The 17,959-nt window shown below is 39.3% G+C and overlaps 1 protein-coding gene across 1 annotated transcript in view; it reads right to left on the bottom strand.

Moving 5' to 3' along the window:
* GMDS (GDP-mannose 4,6-dehydratase) overlaps positions 1 to 17,959 on the bottom strand; it is a 663,276-nt gene that overhangs the window by 340,190 nt on the left and 305,127 nt on the right. Inside the window, exon 7 of the mRNA XM_019521870.1 lies at positions 5,785 to 5,912. Coding sequence (XP_019377415.1) covers positions 5,785 to 5,912 — 128 coding nt within the window. The remainder of the gene's footprint in view (positions 1 to 5,784; positions 5,913 to 17,959) is intronic.

The raw sequence follows: 17,959 nt of genomic DNA, 5'->3' as shown, positions 1-17,959 counted from the left end.
TTCACAAAGGTTACATGTTTTTTAAGATGCATCTCTAAGGTAAGGAAATGATATTATATCCATATACAGATAGGTGGTTGGGGGAAGATGGAATTAGAGTTACAGTGACTAATTCTGGCTATTGGGGCTCTTCTCTTCAGTCTGTACAGCCCTCAGGTTTGGGCAGCACTGCTACAAAAGGATCATTTCTTAGGCCTAGCATGGAGGAACTATCAGAGAGGAAGAATATGAGGAAAGACAAACTCTCTCTCCCCAGAGTAGCTTTACGGTGAAGTTGTGTTCTATTTGCGAGCTATCCTATTACAACTTCACAAATAAACATGTCTGTTGCTTCCCATAGAAGGAGACTCCTTTATAGCTTCACTTGCAGATAGCCCATCATGATTTTAGCGTTAACAGTGTTTGGCTGCTGGGAAATAAAAAGTTAGCAATGAATTGATGGGTATTTTCTGAGAGCTCCAAGTTAAATGTTTGTGGGAACCTGTATTAATTTGAAATAAGACTCTCTTGGGGGTGTGTGTGTGAGGAAATTTGTATGATGCCTTGTGTTTTTTACATGGTATGGGAATGAGTCATAGGCTGTTAAGTACTTGCTATTGTACTTGTGTTTGAAAATACCTAGCAGATGGTTTATTCTAATGTTCTGTATCAAATAAAAGGTATAAATTATCCTCACAAAATAAAATGGCACACAGAAGATTCATATATCAACAGTGTTGATATATTACTTTTTTCCTCCCAACAATTTGATAGTATTGATTGTCATTCATAATACAGTCTGAGCAAACTCCTTCCACTAGGTCACATTCAGTTGTAAAATATAAATCAACCTCATATTAATTAAAATGGCTATCAACAAGTTAAAAACAATTCTTACCTGTTATCAATACCAATTAGGATTAAAAATTAAAAATAAAAAGTCTCAAGTTTTCACCGTTTGTGAACACCTAGGTAAAGCTTGTAAAAGCAGACTAATGAGCACGGATCCTGGTTTTCTCTGTTTAAAAATGGCAAATTCTCTGATTAAAACCCAACTCCACTGGTTAAAAACCCCAAGATCTGTGTTTTTCCATGATTAAAATGAAAAGCCAGTATATATGTATCAGATGATATATATACGTATCAGATGAACACAATGTTTTATTGATATATTTTCAATTTTAAAGCAATTTGGAAGCCTACCAGTACCTCTATTCTTATAATAAATCCTAAATACCTATAAATTTTGGTATTTGATTTGGGGTTTTATACCATGGAAAATCAAAGCTTCCCCTGCCCCCTTCACTCACCACGACATGGGGCCAACTGCAGCTGCACCTCCCTACCCCCACTGCTTTGTGGCATTGACAGCCCTGAGATGCTGGTGTCCTGTACATGCCATTGTCCTTCATGCCCCACCCACAGCCCTCCCACCCCTGCTGGTGCCCCTTACTCCCCACCCACAGCCCCCTGGACCCACCCCCAGGCCTGTCAGTGCCCCTTGCTCCTGACCCACAGCCCCCCGCCTGTGCTGGTAGCCCTCACTCCCCTTCCACAGCCCCCCACTTCTCCCAGCCCTGCCAGAGGGGGCCCCCAGCTACTAGGGCTACAGGGCCAGGGCCCAGGGTCTGTAGACCCCTGGTTCCCGCAGCAGCCTCCAAGCCCCACCTGCTGCCCATGGGAGACAGTGGCTGCTGCGGCAGAATGGAGCATAGAGCCTGGCTCACCCTCCATCATGGGTGGCATGGCCGGAGGGGAGCCCATTGGAGGCAGTGGGTGCAGGCTGTCTGCTGCGGTCTTGGGGCTCCCTGCCCTGCTGCCCTTTCTCTGAGGCTTCTGTGGCCCAGCAGGTGAGAACTGGTGCGGCAGGGCAGAGCAGGGTTGGGAGGAGAAACTCGTTGATGCTTCTGGAAGCTCTGCACTGCCATATTGAGGCACCCCCTGCCTGCCCGGCAGCAAGGAGGGGCACAACCCCATGCTGCTGCCCCGTGGTTGTTGCTGGGTGGGCAGAAGGCAACTTGCTATGGCAGCATGTGCTCATGGCAGCAGCCTCAAGCTTCCTGCCTGGGTCCACTCTGCCCTGCTGCACTGTGTCCCACCCACTGGGCTGTGGAGGCCCTAGGGGGAGGGCAGTTGGGCGGGGAGCCCCAAGCCTGCAGAGGGCAGCCTGCATCCACCCCCACACCATGCACAAATCTGGGGGGGGCACATGCCTTCCATACTATACCCAGGAGTGCGCACAGCAGCAGGGAGCCAATCCACTGCACCCACAGACGAGCTGCCCCACTCCTGGCTTAGGCACTGCCACCGTGTATTCTGGTCCCATGCACCGCCCGGGCTAGGCATCAGTCCCAGCCCTGCCCACCTCATTCTCTCTCCATCCCTCTAGGGGCCGCAATCCCTGCCTCCAGACTTGCCTGTGGGGAGCTGCTCTCTAGGCTTCCTGGTGGCCATGTGCATGTGCGCACGTGGGCATATGCAGCACATGGTGCCCCCAGCTTGACTACCCTCCTTCCACTCCCCATAGCCCCTTGAAGGCTGGAACTCTGCCAGCCTGCAAGGGGAAACCCACTGTTTCCTGCATTTTTCTCCTTTAAAGGAGAAAATCAGGATTTCATTCATTTGGCACAAAACCTCAAAGTCTACTTTCAACCACTGCAGGTTTAACTCCCAAGCAAAACTGGTAAAATTAAGTGTGTGCACGCATACACACGCACTCCTTCCTTCCGCCACTCACATTCCATTTTTAAAAACACTTTGAAAAAGGACTGTTATTAAACCCAACTCAGCAAAGGTACTTTATTAAGTGCCTAACTTTAAGTATGTGAGTACCACAAAGTCAGTACAGTGACTAGACACTTCCATTTAGGCATATGCTTAAGTACGTTACTGAATCAGGAAACAGTTTGCATAATCTCATAACACAAGTCAGTAGAATACCTGCAATCAGAACCTGAAAATCCTGACTCCTATTGGTTTCAAAGTACCTGGCATGTTTCATACTACCAGTACAAAAACTAGCAAATAATAAGGATGAAATCTGTCCGTACTGAAGTCCATGGGAATTTTGCCATGGACTCTAATAAAACCAAGATTCCATCCATAATATTTTATAAAAAATAGCTTGAATATATTTATGTTTTTATTATTATCCCTAATAAGGAAATTTAAAAAAAGACAGTATGTGGTCTAGCCTATATGCACATGTGTTACTTGTATTAACATCAATGGGATTTAAAAGTACATATGGAGACGATAAGACAGATCCCTTTGTGTTTAGCCGTATATTTAAGGAAGCTCCCCAAATGCTTATAAATATGACCCTGCTTTCTAACATTATATAATATATTTACTCTAAAGATTAAATCTTTAAGTCCTATTTTCCAGTCCATTAAAACCTGGAATAGTTGTTTATTTCCATTTTAAAGTTATTCTCTTTTTTTTAGCCATTTAAAGGTTGGATGAAGCACATTCTTACTATATTTAAGGAATTTAATAACTGATGATAATTCTCCCATGAGCCAGAAGGGTGCTTCCCTGGGGAATGAGATACTTATGATGAATTCTATCCTGGTGAGGAATTATTTCCAGAAGATTTGGGAAAAATCCCAAAACATGTAAATTAAGAGAGATCTGGAATGCTATTTACATCACCAACATGTGTTCCTGGTAGGGACCCCAGCTGAGTACACTCTATCTGATGGTCAGTGTAATGGGAAGTTAATTGTTTTGCTGAATATAATACATTTTTATTTCAATTATTTTGAAATAACTGAAGGCAGGCAGGGGATTTTGTTTGACTCTTTCAACCCATGGGCTCTTGGGCTCAGGCCCCAGAAGCTGAGCAGAGGGAGTGGTGTCACAAGCCCCCTGCTTGCTTCTTAGTCCAGGGACCCTGGTGTGTGAAGAGCTAGCAAGAATCAGCTGGCAGCTGCTCTCTACACCTTCTCCAGACCAGGGTGACCTCAGTTTCCAGACAGCACGGGAGCCTTTCCTCACAGCTCCATAGGAGGACTTAAGCTGTGGGAAAGCATACACATTTCCATTCTCCCAGAAGAAACTCTCTCAAGAGACAATTTGAATGGGTTGGAGTCAACTTATTTTTAATCCTGAAATCACCATTTTTGATTTGGGAGAAACAGTGTGAATTCTTGTACACTTGTGATTTCTACCAGGAAACAGAGATTCTCCCAGTAGAAACACTAATGCTTGTACGCGGTGTAAGTACAGCAGACTGGTAGTATGGTAGAAGAAGCTGAATTCAGTTCTGCATATCCACACTGAAACTCAAGTTCCACATTTTCTTTTAATATTTTACTCAAGTAACAATATTAATGTTTTGCTACAATATTTATTTTAGGTCATTTTTAATTATTTTAAAAAAGGAAATGCTTCTGGAATACTGCTCATCTTAGAAGGTCAGGTTTTAATTGAAAATAAGATAACTGTGATTTTTTAAACTATTATATACTCTGTTTACAGTTATTTAAAAAGTTTTATACACAAAATAATATATTATAGTTCGCAATTAAATCTGGCAAATATATGATGGACATTCCAGGGTTACTTAATCATGCTGTAGTCCCTCACAAAAGAGTCCATCTAAGTAGTGGATATAATGCATCATGTAACGTATTATCAGTGATTCTATTTACAACCATAACAAGCTATCTGTGATGCTAAATTGCAGAATCTGGGCCCAAATGTATTGCCCAGTTGACAAAATTATACTTCCCCACTCACCTAGTATAATAGTTTTGATGCACAGAAGAACCACATCTTTTTAAAGATTTTACCATTCTATTATTGCAAGGTCTCACTAATTTTCATGACTGTCCATCGAGGGAGTGGATAAATCAATGATACATTTTAGTCTTACTGTTGAGTTCTGGGGGCTTCCACAAACAGCTTTAATCAAGACCCCAGAGCTCTTTTTTAAAGAAAAAAAACCACCCATAAAGAATTAAAAGAAATCCCAGCACCTGATTTGTTTTGTATTTTGTTTTATTATTAAAATAATAAAAACATTAAACAAACAAACAAACAATTGCCCTCTTTTTGAATCACACCAATGAACTGGTAAGCCAGATCCTGTTTCTCATAGAGGAATTATTAATGATCATAGGAAATCTTTAAGCACCAAAATGAAGACAAGAGTCCCCCGGGGAAAAGACAGTATTTTATGATGTCATTCACATTTCTCTACAATTCAATATTTACAGTTTAAAAAAAAAAATTAAAAATATATATATATCATATACAGCTATAAATAAATTTAAAGTATGAAAACATTTTAAACTGATTTGAAACTGACAGGCACACACATTACAATACTTGTCATTATAATATTAATGTGATGCTCCTTTCCTACACAGACCAGACCAGACCAATAACATTAAAAACCCAGACTGATAACAGGCCACCAGCTCATACAGAAGGTCTTTAAATTCTGGTTTCACTGCATCTTGCTATGGTCTTAATGAAAAAAAGTTTCAGAAACAATAGGCAAAAAAGCCTTTTAAAATAGATCCAGTTTATAGTCGTTGTGTCCCCCCCCACAGAGTAATTCAGGAAAGAAATATAAACCCGAAGATTTATTTTTCTGTTTAGGTCTTGCTTGGGCTGGACCGCTATGTTATTGAACTCCCTGGTCTGCAACTGAGAACAACACTAAGCTAACAGGCCTCTGTGGGCAAAAATTCATGAGATACCCCTCTGCATGTCATGCATGTTGACTGAAGTTATTCCATTAAACATATCAACCACAGAAAGCATTTCAAAGAGGGCTTATGGCCAATAGCCTACCTCAACATAGTCCATGGCATGGCCCCAGTCTCTCTTAGCATCCAGATTGCCCAGACTGAAACATTCCAGCTGTCCGAGGTGAATCTTGGCTACCGACCGGCTAATTTTTCGAGTTACAAAATTAGCCCCTGAAAAGGAAGTAGAAATAACGGCATGTTTATATGTATTGAGAGCAATCTTTAGTAGGACCCCAAAACTCTACTCATGGTAACTTCTTTCAAGTTTTTACTCCCACATGCTTTAACTCACTTATACAATGCCATCATTTAATCATTTGAGTAAACTAAGATGCTTCAAATAAGAGTCACATTAGCTCCTCTTTCATGGCAAACATCTTTCTTTGTGGGACTTCTTAAGCATGCCTAATTTGCTGTCTCAGTATTCAATCCAGGCATAAAGCCAAGGAAAATCAATTGGAATGTCAGTTTCTGAACACAAATGCAAAAGGTTACATAAAGAACAGAAGACAGGCATTTTAGACCACCCTCAATTTCATAAAGAAAATATATACATATAATTTTTGTCTATTAATAAAACTGCTGGTAGGGCTGTCCAAAAATTAAACTTCCTTCAAAGGGTTTTACTGTTTTACTAGAAAAGAGAATACATCCATTTGGGATTCTCAGTCCCTCAATTTGGGCAAGATATTAAAATAGCAGTCCCAAATTTATTGTTTGGGAACTGCACAAGTATATTCTACCACAAGCAGCGGGATTCTGCATGTTTCCCTCCAAAAGTCACGTGCCACATCTGCTCCCTTAGAGTTACTTAAAATAATATTTGCCTTTACTTTTTTAATGTTTAATAATGAGAATCTGATCCCAATACTTTTAAAAACTGATCAATTGCTTCCTCAAAAGAAGAGGTTAACAGATCTTAACTCTCGTGAATCCAGGCTGAACAACCCCAATGGTACTAGTACGCTAATATGCCACTAAAATCAAAAGCACATGACAATTAAAGAGTCAAAGAACATAAGTGAGTAGTGACAAGACATACTTTATCTAAATAGAAACCAGGAGCATTAACAGAATAAATCACAATTCTTTCGTAAATGATTATTCACATTCAAATAACAAACCAGTGCCACAGGCATCTCAATGATATGATTCAGCTTTTATTAGGTACACTTGTGCACTGCTGGTCTAACAAATGGTCCTTCTTTGGACTTACTGTATGAGATACTGTGCAATATTTCAGACCATAACCTTTAGTCCAAAAATATGAGTACTGCTTTGCACTATTTAATTCTCCCCCACAAAAAAAAAAAAAGTTTTGGAAACATTACTTTCAAACCCTGCTCACTGGAAAGATGGAAAAATCAAAATTCCAAGGAACAGATTAATCAGAATCTTAAATATAAATGCTAAATATTTAATGGCATTCTGGTGCATTTATTTAAAAAATAAGAAATAATTTAGTGACTACGAATTTATTTTATGGAAAAAAAAATCTTATCCCAACTGCACTACTTGACACTGAGAATCAGATTTACAAAGGCATGCACACAAAGCCATGCATAAATTTGTTCACCCAACCTGCATGTGTGAAAACTTGGATGTGACAGGTATGGATAATAGAGAGATACCTATCCACAGGTCACTGCAGGATCAAAGCCTCAGCCAATCCTCTGTGACATGGTTGGAATACTCCAAAAAAAAAAGAGGAAAAAGAAGAAAAAAGGGAAAAAAGAGAATTTTATTTTAGTGTTACTCCAAAACAAGGGAAAGTCAAATTGGCTTTTGTGTTATTGCAATTTTTGTAAAGCAAAGTGCTCCAAGTCCTCTATAACAGATATGGAGCTGGAGTGGAATGCCGAGCTCACTGAAGTCAACAGCAGATTTTACATAAGGTCCTTTATTGCTTGTATAATGTTAGTAAACTGCTTTAAGACTTCAAGAATTCCTAATATTTGTAATGGTGCTTTTCTTTTTATTACATTTTAATTGTCATCCAAATCTATTCAGGGCAATGCTAAAGTTTGCACTGAAATCACATTATATTTCCCACATGAACAGAAGACGTACTTTTCATCACCAGTGCTTTTTTTCTCAGGGACAGAGTTAAAATATATGGTCTGAGGTTTTAGACTGCAAGGGAGTAACATGTGAAATGAACAGCTTTCAGCACGGCATTCCCATTCACCATATCAACAATGAAAGTTATAATCATCATCTGCGCTGCAGCAAGATTTAATGACTTAACCTACCAGATTAAAGAACCTCCATTTTGGCATTATTACCTCCAGAGGCAACACAAAAAGAGTTGTTTTTTCTGGTTTAACATGGTACTGACTAAAGCATGATCAACACTACTACGCAGGATATAAGGAGGCATTACCACTAGAAGCTAACGTTATCAGTGGCCATACACAAAAAGACAAAAATATGTTTATCTATATATCTATAGCTATACATCTATACTTAATGAAGAACCCCAAACAATAGAAGTGAGAGAGATCTGAGATGAAAAATATGAACTATTACTATATGGCAATACTCTGGTAAAAGTTTAGTCAAAATGCTTCAGATCTTCTGTATGGGCTGACCTAATTTTAAGTACCACATTACAAAAGCAGTGCATGAAAGCTAAGCTATTGTTCAGTTTGGGATATGTGATCATGATTTTTTATGCGACCCTAGACTAAGGATTGAATGACATGTTTCAGAGGCACTGAAATGATGTGGATCATAAATAATGTTTAAATACTGATTATCTTCAAACACAGTATCTTAAAATATCCTATTACACTTCATGCTTGAGCTCATGCCATTAAATGCACATCATAACTAGAACTTAAAATGATGCCCACTAGAGCCATACGCAGTACTTAAGGTGAGGTCAGCATTTCCATTATAAAGCCCTATTTCCAGGGCTCTGTAATTTGGGCATAAAAATTTGCTTTGACCTGAAACTTGGCAGACAGGATGTCTCTCTTCTATGGAGTAATTTCATCTATATATCTATGCAAAGTTCTACAGATATTTTTTTAGTGCTAAAAACAAAATAAGTGTTGGGGCACAAAAATAGTTCACTTCCTTCTTCCTTAAGACATCTCCAGGACTCTGCTATACCTAGGGTAGCATTTTTTCCCTTAAAATTTCCCATGAGAAAATTATTGGTAGTAGTATTGGCGGGAGCACGACTGACTGGCTGGTATTTTAACCACTGCATAAGGACATATCCAGGCATTTGAAAAGTAAGGTGCAGGACATACCGTAGTGCTGCAGGGGAGGTTGCATTCTCCCTCTCATCCCTAGACTACACAAGGGCAGCTTCTGGGGGAGATGGGTAAGACTCCTCCCTCCCCATACACACACATGCACAGCTCTTGGCACCCCCTCCTCTCTTCAGCATGGGTTGGCTCTAGGTGCAAGCAAGAGGGATCTGCCTACTACTGCTGCTGTTCCCAGCTGACCTAGGGCGGAGGAACCCTAGGGCAGGGGAACCCCAGGGCTGCTCCTGCTCCTCTCCGACTGGGGACTTCAGTAAGTTACAGCATGGGGAATGGGTACAGCATAGTAGTGGATAGGTGCTCCCTTCCAGCACCTGCTCCCAAATAATGAGGGATATGTGGAGGGTGGACAGGGAGCCAGCTTCTACTTCTGCCTCCAGCTGACCTAGGGGCAGGGAAAGCCTGAAGACCACTCCTGCCCTGCTACAGCTGGGGGCTGTGGGAAGCATCTACATGAAACGCCAGCTCCTTGTTCCTTCCTCTGCTACATTTTCTCCACTGTCCTGAGGGCTCCTGATGCAGGGAGCAGCTGCCCTAAGTGCTGGGCAAGGCTGGGGATTGCAGCATCAGTGGGTGATCCCTCCACTTCCAGGCACTCCTTCTACCTGCCTGCTCCCCATGTATCCCTCAAGCCTTTGGGCCATTGGGAAAAATGCAGTGTAGGAGGAGGGAGCAGTGACCCAGCCTTCTATGCAACTACTCCTAACAGCCCCCAGTTGGAACAGGGCAGGAGTCATCTTGGGGCCTCCCAAATCCATTAGCTGGGGACAGCAGTGGGAGGCTCTCCTTCCTTACTTTTTGGTTCCCCACATGTGGGTGTGCCACTCCAGCCTGAGGCTCTAGATGTACACCATACACAGCAAGGGAACTTGGCATCAGGGACCATGGACAAATAGAACTGCTGGCATGTGACCTTCCTTCTGGAAGAGGGGTGCAACTATGCCACTGTGCCCCCTGGATCTGCCCTTGGCACTGCATCATCTAAGATCTCCTCTGAGCTGGTCTATATGGTGCAGTGGTTAAAACACCAATTGTGGATACCTGCATTTGTGTTTCCATCAGGGCTACCACCTGTGGCAGTGCTTTTGACCATGTCAGTATAAATTGAAGGCCCCTTTTTAAAAAAAGGTTTTCAATGTGAGAAATGTCAAGAGAAAAAACCCCCACAAAGGCATTTTAAGGAAGGAGAGATATGAGAATCTCATTGTCTCCTGGCTTTGCATTCCTCCCTCAGTCCTTGGGGCCCATAAGGCAGCCTTCATCCTTTACGTCTAGAGAAAAATGAACTTGCAGAGTTCAACCACTTATCAGTCAGTCAAAATGCATTGCTGTTGATTGAGTGATTTTAGCTTGACATATTTTGATTTTTAATCAAAACGTCAAAGCAGGAGAGGCGATCCCTGGGCTCCTGATATCTGACAGAAGTACAATGACCAAATGATGGAATGTGATGAAAAGCATTCCTTCTTCCCCCAAATGGGACTAAGTATGCTAGATTTACCACTCAGCTGTGGGTGCAAAAGAGATTGTGTGTGTGTTGCTCTTTCCCCTCACTTCTTCAGATTCAGAACAATTTTTGAACTCCTGTACAATTTATAAGGTTGTTTTGTCAATGGATACTGTGGGACCATGCATGTATACTTATGGATGTACCAGAACATACTGAAAGGCCTTGCAGAAGCTTGGAAGAAAAAACATTTACTTTACATGCCTGCTGTGCTCAAACAGTAACAAGACTAACAAACAAACACTAGCAACCAAGTTTTGCTCTCACTTTTGCTGCTATTGCTTTCAGTGCAGTTCCTCCAAATTTGTTCTCTTACAACAAAATAATTTGATCTAAAGGAGCTTTTATAAAAACTAAAATGGCATGACAGGAGATGCAATGTTTGGGACAGGGCATAAAATTACTCCAATCCCAATTGCACCATCATTTTAATATCTGTCAGGGACCATATATACATTACTTTAAATCCTGGACCATCAGTTCAGTGCAACTAATATTTCATCCCTTGTGTTCTATCTTGTACTTTCAAATCTGAATGAAGTAGTTCTCCTTGAGAAGGTCCATCTCTTTTATGTTTCAAGTGCATACACAATCAGAAGTGGAAGCCACATGCTCCCGACTTCCTGAAGAACAAATTGCAGTAAGGTAAGTAACCATGCCTCTTTCCATCCCAATATCTCTCAAACTGCTGCAGCTAAATACACTTCCACAACCTGTTACTGAAGTGTCACAGCCAGCATAATACTTCAAGCTTTGGTCTTTGACTACAGAATTTCCGTAATAATATAAGATTACTTATACCATGCATAGGAAAAATCCATCACAATTCCTGTAATAGCATATAGGGGCAGACACCTTTGTAACACTTTGATAGTAATATGTGTCAATTCAGATGCAGTAATAAGAGATATTGCTGGTACCTGCATTGGTCTAGAGGCACAGACCAACAAAACTCTTGGGGTAAAAGCCATATCTTTTATTAGACCAAATAGATAGTTGCAAAAAAAAAAAAAAAAATTTTTTTTTTTTTATTTGCAAGCTTTTGGGGCTAAACACCCTTCATCAGGCAAAGGAGAATTCAAAGATTGTAAAATTTCTCCCAGGCAGAAACAAAACTTCATATTGGACAGGAGAAATAAAAGATGGTATGGGGTTCTCCTGGGTAAGAAAGAGAGAACTTTTATTACATCGTTTATTTCTTCTTTGCAATATGAAGTTTTGTTTCTACCTGGGAGAATTTTTACAATCTTTGAATTTTTGTTTGCCTGATGAAGAGTGTTTGGGCCTGAAAGCTTGCAAATAAATAAAAAAATTGCAACTATCTACTTGGTCTAATAAAATATATCACCACTACCCCAAGAGTTTTGACTGCTGATGCAGTAATAATGCAGTCTATCAAATTTCAATAACTTCATTCTTGTTAGTCTTTGCAGATAACATTTGAAGGCTAATGACAAAAAGGCCTCTGTCTCTACAGATGCTGGCAAGAGAAAAAGGGGAATTTTTCTCCATATGTTTCTTAGGTTCTGGCAAAGATTGGAATAGAGGTCCAGCATGTTCAAACACATGCTATACCTGATGCATTTACTAAACAAAGGGAACATATTTCTTTTAACACATATATGCTGTAAATGATATATTTAATGAGATCATTAAAATGTTTTGATTGCCCCAAAGTCTAAACTACTCATAATTTCCATTCTCCTAGGAGCTAGTTTGTTTATATGGCTTATTAAAATTAAATAATGAAACTGTTTCTGTCAGAAAAGAAATCCATATTCCCCTCTTGCTTATATTGATGTGAATTAAGAGCAAACTACACTGAAGCCAATGGAGTTATGCTAGCATAAATCAAAGGAAAATAAGGCACCAGCTGTTTACACTGATTTTAAGTAACGTCATTCATTTCAAAGTGTGATTTGTGATTAAATTATTAAATTAACCAAGGGACAGTGCTGCATTTAGGTGTTTCTCATATAGGATCTATTCAGCACCTTCTTAAATGTAACTATATGCATCACCTATAACTTCACTTTTAACCTGACATACCAAATCCTTATTTAACCCTACATTAAATGATATCAGCAGAGACACTTGTAACTAAAGCACATTTCCACTCCTTCCCTTTCTACCATTTAGATGATACATTCATTGTTCAGTTGATTACCAAATATAGCCATTATGGAACAGCAAGTCCCCTTATCTGTTTTTCACAAATGAAAGACACTTCAGATAGTGGTGGAAAGCTTCACAAGTAATTCATTATTCAGTCACGCACAATACAGGAAACATTTCTCTGACCTCAGCAACAGATGAAACAGAAGGTGAAATGACCTTACTTTTTTAATCCTTCATATGAAGATGCTAATCTTATTGCTAATCTTATTTGTAATACTCTCTAGTCCTTTTTAGTTTTATTCATATGCAAATATGAGTTTCACACTTTGTTTTTGGGTTTTTTTGTGTTTAATTCTTTTTGCAATATACACTGTCTTAGAATGGTAAAAAAATATTAACGCTCCATTAAGTAAGTCCATGGAAATTTAGGAAACTTTAGGAAACTTCAACAAATATTTACAACTAGGAAGACACTCTTTATGACAATAAAGTAATTTACTACTAATTAAATCCCATTAGCGTATCACTTCCATTCTTTTTCCCATGAAAATTTAAAAAGCTCAACAAAAATTGCAGAATTGTTATTTACAAAAAATGATTAGCCCCACTTCCTATTTATCTGGTACTTTTCAACTGGCATTCTTTGAGTATTACCCTCATTTTGTAATTAGAGAAACTGAGGAACGAAAGTGAAATAAGTTTCCTAATGTCACAGAAGTAATCACCATCAGAGCCAAGAATAGCACACCTAAGCTCGTGGCTCCAGGTGTACACTTTCATGCACAATTTATTTCACTCCTCATTTAATATTTAAATAAGGCCTATAACCTAAGAGAATTCTGAAGGAACTAGCAGTGGTGTGAGTTGGGGAGTGAGGTGACACAGGAGCAGGATTTATCTGCTCTTTACTAGACTGGCCCAAAGTCTCTGCTCTTTAATAGACAGCTACAGTAAAAGCAAAAATGTAATGCAGTAGGACTGCCTGACCATGTTGGGGGCCCATGTGATTGCAAGGTATGCAATGCCTCAAGCATAGTCCCTCAGATGGTATAGTTTTTGGTTTCCACGGCTGCAGGGTATAACGTGGGAGACAGGGGTTTTCTAAGGCTGAGTAATAAAGGGCTCCAGGAGCTGGGAGGAAGGAAAACAGGAAAACTGGGTTTGTTTGAATTTTTCATTTTGTAAAAGTTGGTAGGAAAGTAATGAGAAATTTATACACACAAAGCTGCCAGGAGGTAGTTCAAAGGGGAAAAAAACCCCCATGTTTAGGTGGGATCAGATACATTAGGATCTGGTCACTTAGCAAATACAGAAAATGATGAAGTCAGAGCAGGTGCTTGTCAGAGACCACTGCATATTCTTCAGTACCGTAGTAAAGTTTACAGTGGAAAAGAATATTGCATGAAAAATATAAAAATATTGCATTTTCCACGGTTAGGATTTATAGTATTTTGTGCTGGTCAGATCCTGCTATATAAGTTTACTTAAAAGGATACAAGAGCAGACTGACAATCCTCATTTGCCACACAAGCGTTCTATCACTATGTTCTTTCTACAATTTTTCTTAAATTAAAATATTTTATCTCAGGAAATATATACCAGACAGGAAAAGGTCAGGCATCAAAAATTCTTGCAAAAGGAAAACATTAAACATTTTTTTCAGTATTAATAATATTAAAGCGTTTTTTGTTCCAAGTTTACTCCATGCTGTTAGTAGTACCTTTATGAACACAATATTGTTTCTCTTACTCTTTGTCCCTCATATTTGCTTTTTAAAGCACACTACATTCTATATGCAATAATTTCAAAACAAAGTAAAGAAATCTTATTTAACCAATGTTATTTTTAACCCCAGCATTTTTATATCCTAATTTTTCTTTAAAATTATATGAATGATATTATTGAAGCACATTGCTAATTCACAGTGTCATCAAACAAGACATGAGCTTACAGGTATGCACTGTAGCATTTGAGTATTTTTATTCATTTCTTTAAGTACACTTAAACAATTAAACCTATACACAAGCTGTAATGAGTTGGTTCTCAATGCCCATTGAAGTTAATAACTGTAGGAGAAATTATGATCCTCAAGAACAGTGATCAACAACCTTTTCAGACTCTGGGTTGGAATGACCCAGTTCAGGTCAGAGGTGGGTAGGCACTAAAAATCACCCACCACTGCTTCTCCCCAGTGGCACAGGGAAAGCTCTTGCTGTCACTGATTTTCGCCACAGCAGCACTGGGAAAGTGACTGATGCCAAACCACTTGCACTGAATGCTGCTGAAGCCCCATGTCTGCAGGCGAGAGTAAACAGCTCTGCCTGCCAGCTGCAGCCCACAGATCATTAAGTTGCCAACCCCTTGCTCTAGAACACAAAATCATTGACAGTCGTTAAACAGTTAAGTAAAAGTTAAACTCAGGATACTGTACATTAAACAAATATAAAACAGTAATCAGTTGGTTATCATATTTAATACTAAGGATCAGGACCCCTAAGTGGATATGCAAAGCTAGATTTCTGGTGAAACAAATCTGTGTGCACCTACCTATACTTAAATTGTTTCATTTAGGAACTAACCCTGCACAGAGAGTGATGCCCAGCCACTTAAGCACAGGTTATCCGTTCCTTGGAAACTCTAGCACGCAGGGTGAATGAGGAGGAAGAACTATCCTTTGGGTTATGTGGGGTAGGCTGACATACAGGGCATTGCTACTCATTTAAATTAAAGCTGGAGAGAAACCAGCTATAGAGTTGTTATACACTTTCAAGCACTAAGTTTATAGCTGATTGGCTGTTTTTAACGCTGGAAATCATTTTTATTGTGTGATAATTACTTGGCATGCATGTCTTGTTTCAATTTATTGAACGATTAACCAAGTCAATTGTGTGATAATTATTTTGCACTTGTGGCCAGTCTTACTTTGCATGAGTAGCTTGTTTAAAAATATATTGTGCGATTCATCAGTTAATTGCATAATATATGTAAGGTCTGTTGCTACTGCTACACATTACTCCGCTCCCTTCTTGACTGAGTAATTCAGGCCCCTGTGGATAGGGAGAGAACTATCCAAGCTTTCTCAAATATACAGATCATGAATTTCCCTGGTAATACTCGGAGCAACCGTCTTCCAACTAATGCACATATTATGAATGATCAACATTTTAGCGCTCAGACTAATGTATGTGAAAAGTACATATCTGACACCACTGTCAGTTCCAAGGATTAACAGTATAACTCATATGTTTTAAATTGCTTGAAACTTCTATTCTCTGTGCAAGCTGTCATCTCAAATTTAATTATTTTCTATTTCATCCAAAAGGATTAAATCAATTAAACATTTTTCAGCAGCAAACCAGCCAACAAAATTATTACTAATATGGTTGGTAATGGTGATGAACTCTATCTCCGTTTTAAAGCAGAAAACTTGTTTATGTAGAAAACTAGACAGTCTATGCATCAATTGTGCTTGTAGTTACTTAGAAGACTATTTTAATACAGATTAAATGTTAACATTATGGCTTTTTATTGAAAATTATATTAATTTCAGTGAGATGTTGCATATCTCAATAATCTCTAATAAGAAGAAATTTTCACTGAAGTTTTATCAGGTAAGTGGTAGTCTGTCATCTCTGCATTTATATGAGTGTATGTGCAGTGGATGTCCACCTAAATATGAATTCATAATAGTTATCCATAAAGGGCACAGGTTTCTCTCCTCACAAATAGATGTAGCTCCACTGAAGCCAATAAATCTGCACCAACTTGCACTAGCAGAGAATCTGGGCTGTGAATTCCAAAGTGAAAGAGCTGCAAAAATGCTCAAAGGAAGTTCCACTTATGCTACCCCCTAGAACAGAAAAGGGCAACAGAAAACAACTGTATTAAAAGGTAAAGAACTTTAATTAAACAGCAAAATCAAGATCATCTCAGTGAAATTTCTACTGGGGCCCAGAATTCAATCTGTTTTACCTAGGACTGCACTACAGTTTGTAAACTTAAAATACATTTTTTTCATTGTGGCCTCTTGAAATACTGTGTTATCCTGCTTTTGTGATATTTCCCATTTATACTTCCTCTAAGAACAGAAGAGGCAGTTGGATCACCCGCTGTTTGGAGATCACTATAATCCTCCACAATGGGGTGAGCTAAGGACAGAATGTTAGCTGAGTTATGAATTTCCTGGCTTTGTCTTTTAAATCAGATTCTTAACATAATTTTTCCTACCACATGTGTGCACAAATACATACATGCACACCTGCATGCACACACACACACACACACACACACACACACACACAATATCTATATTTTACAAGCAAAAGCTACATTGAATTATTAAGGCTGCAGTTTTGCACCCAAGTTAGAAAATGTTGGAATGCAAGTTCCCAGTGCAACTTTCATTCAATTCTTCATTCAACAGGGTTCTTTCTTCAGTGTCTGCATATAAGGAAGAGACAGAATTGGGGCTACAAAGGCCAATATCATCAGCAGAAACAGATCTTCACTTGTTGTGAATGATGGAAAGCATGCATTGAAAGATCAAGGGGATTGCAGGGAGAGAAGCAATGGCCTCATGGTACAGAGAGCTGAGTGCTGCCTTGGGGAACTGGATTCTACGCCCGTCTTTTCCACTGAGCCCCTTGTGTTGTCAGGCAAGTCACCAAAACAAAACTTTTCCGTCAATTAGTAACCATGTGACCCCCATCCGGTAGGTGCCTGAATTGAGGGATTCCCAGGTTCAATTTAAAGAAATGCTGAGCACTTATTTTGAATACATTAAGTGCTCCAATGCCAAGTATTCCAGAAAAATGACAGACTAGGTATCTCCAATTGTCCAATCAAAATTAGTTGAAAATTTGCCCTCTTTCCCCATTTGTAAAAACAGATAGCAGCAGCTATTAAAAGGCTGTTATGAAAATAAGTTCATAAATGTTTGGGAAGCACTCTGATATTTCAGTGATGAGCAGCACTGAGAAGCCGCGAGGAAAGCCTTTTTTACCTTGGAAAACTACTACACTTGTCTCTCTTACTTACCTTTGGCTTTTTTCTCTCCTCATTTCCTCCCCTCCTTTTCTTCTCTACCTTTTGTTTTCCTAATTTCCACCTATTTACATTCTCACTGACATCCTATCACACTTTTATCTTCTTTCATTCCTTGGAGATCTTAGAACAGCAGAGACTCCCTAAGCCTGAAGAAGGCTGATTGTGCCCAAAAGCTTTGTTCCAACTACTCAGTTGGTCTGATAAAAGATCACATCTATCCAAAGAACTTGGCCTACCTATGAGGAAATTAGTAATTCTGTCTCCAGAGC

The sequence above is a fragment of the Gavialis gangeticus genome, unplaced genomic scaffold (assembly GCF_001723915.1).
Source record: "Gavialis gangeticus isolate Ggan-Ray unplaced genomic scaffold, GavGan_comp1, whole genome shotgun sequence".
NCBI lineage: Eukaryota > Metazoa > Chordata > Crocodylia > Gavialidae > Gavialis > Gavialis gangeticus.
The sequence above is the reverse complement of the archived record's forward strand: the minus strand, read 5'-3'. Positions and strand labels throughout refer to the sequence as shown.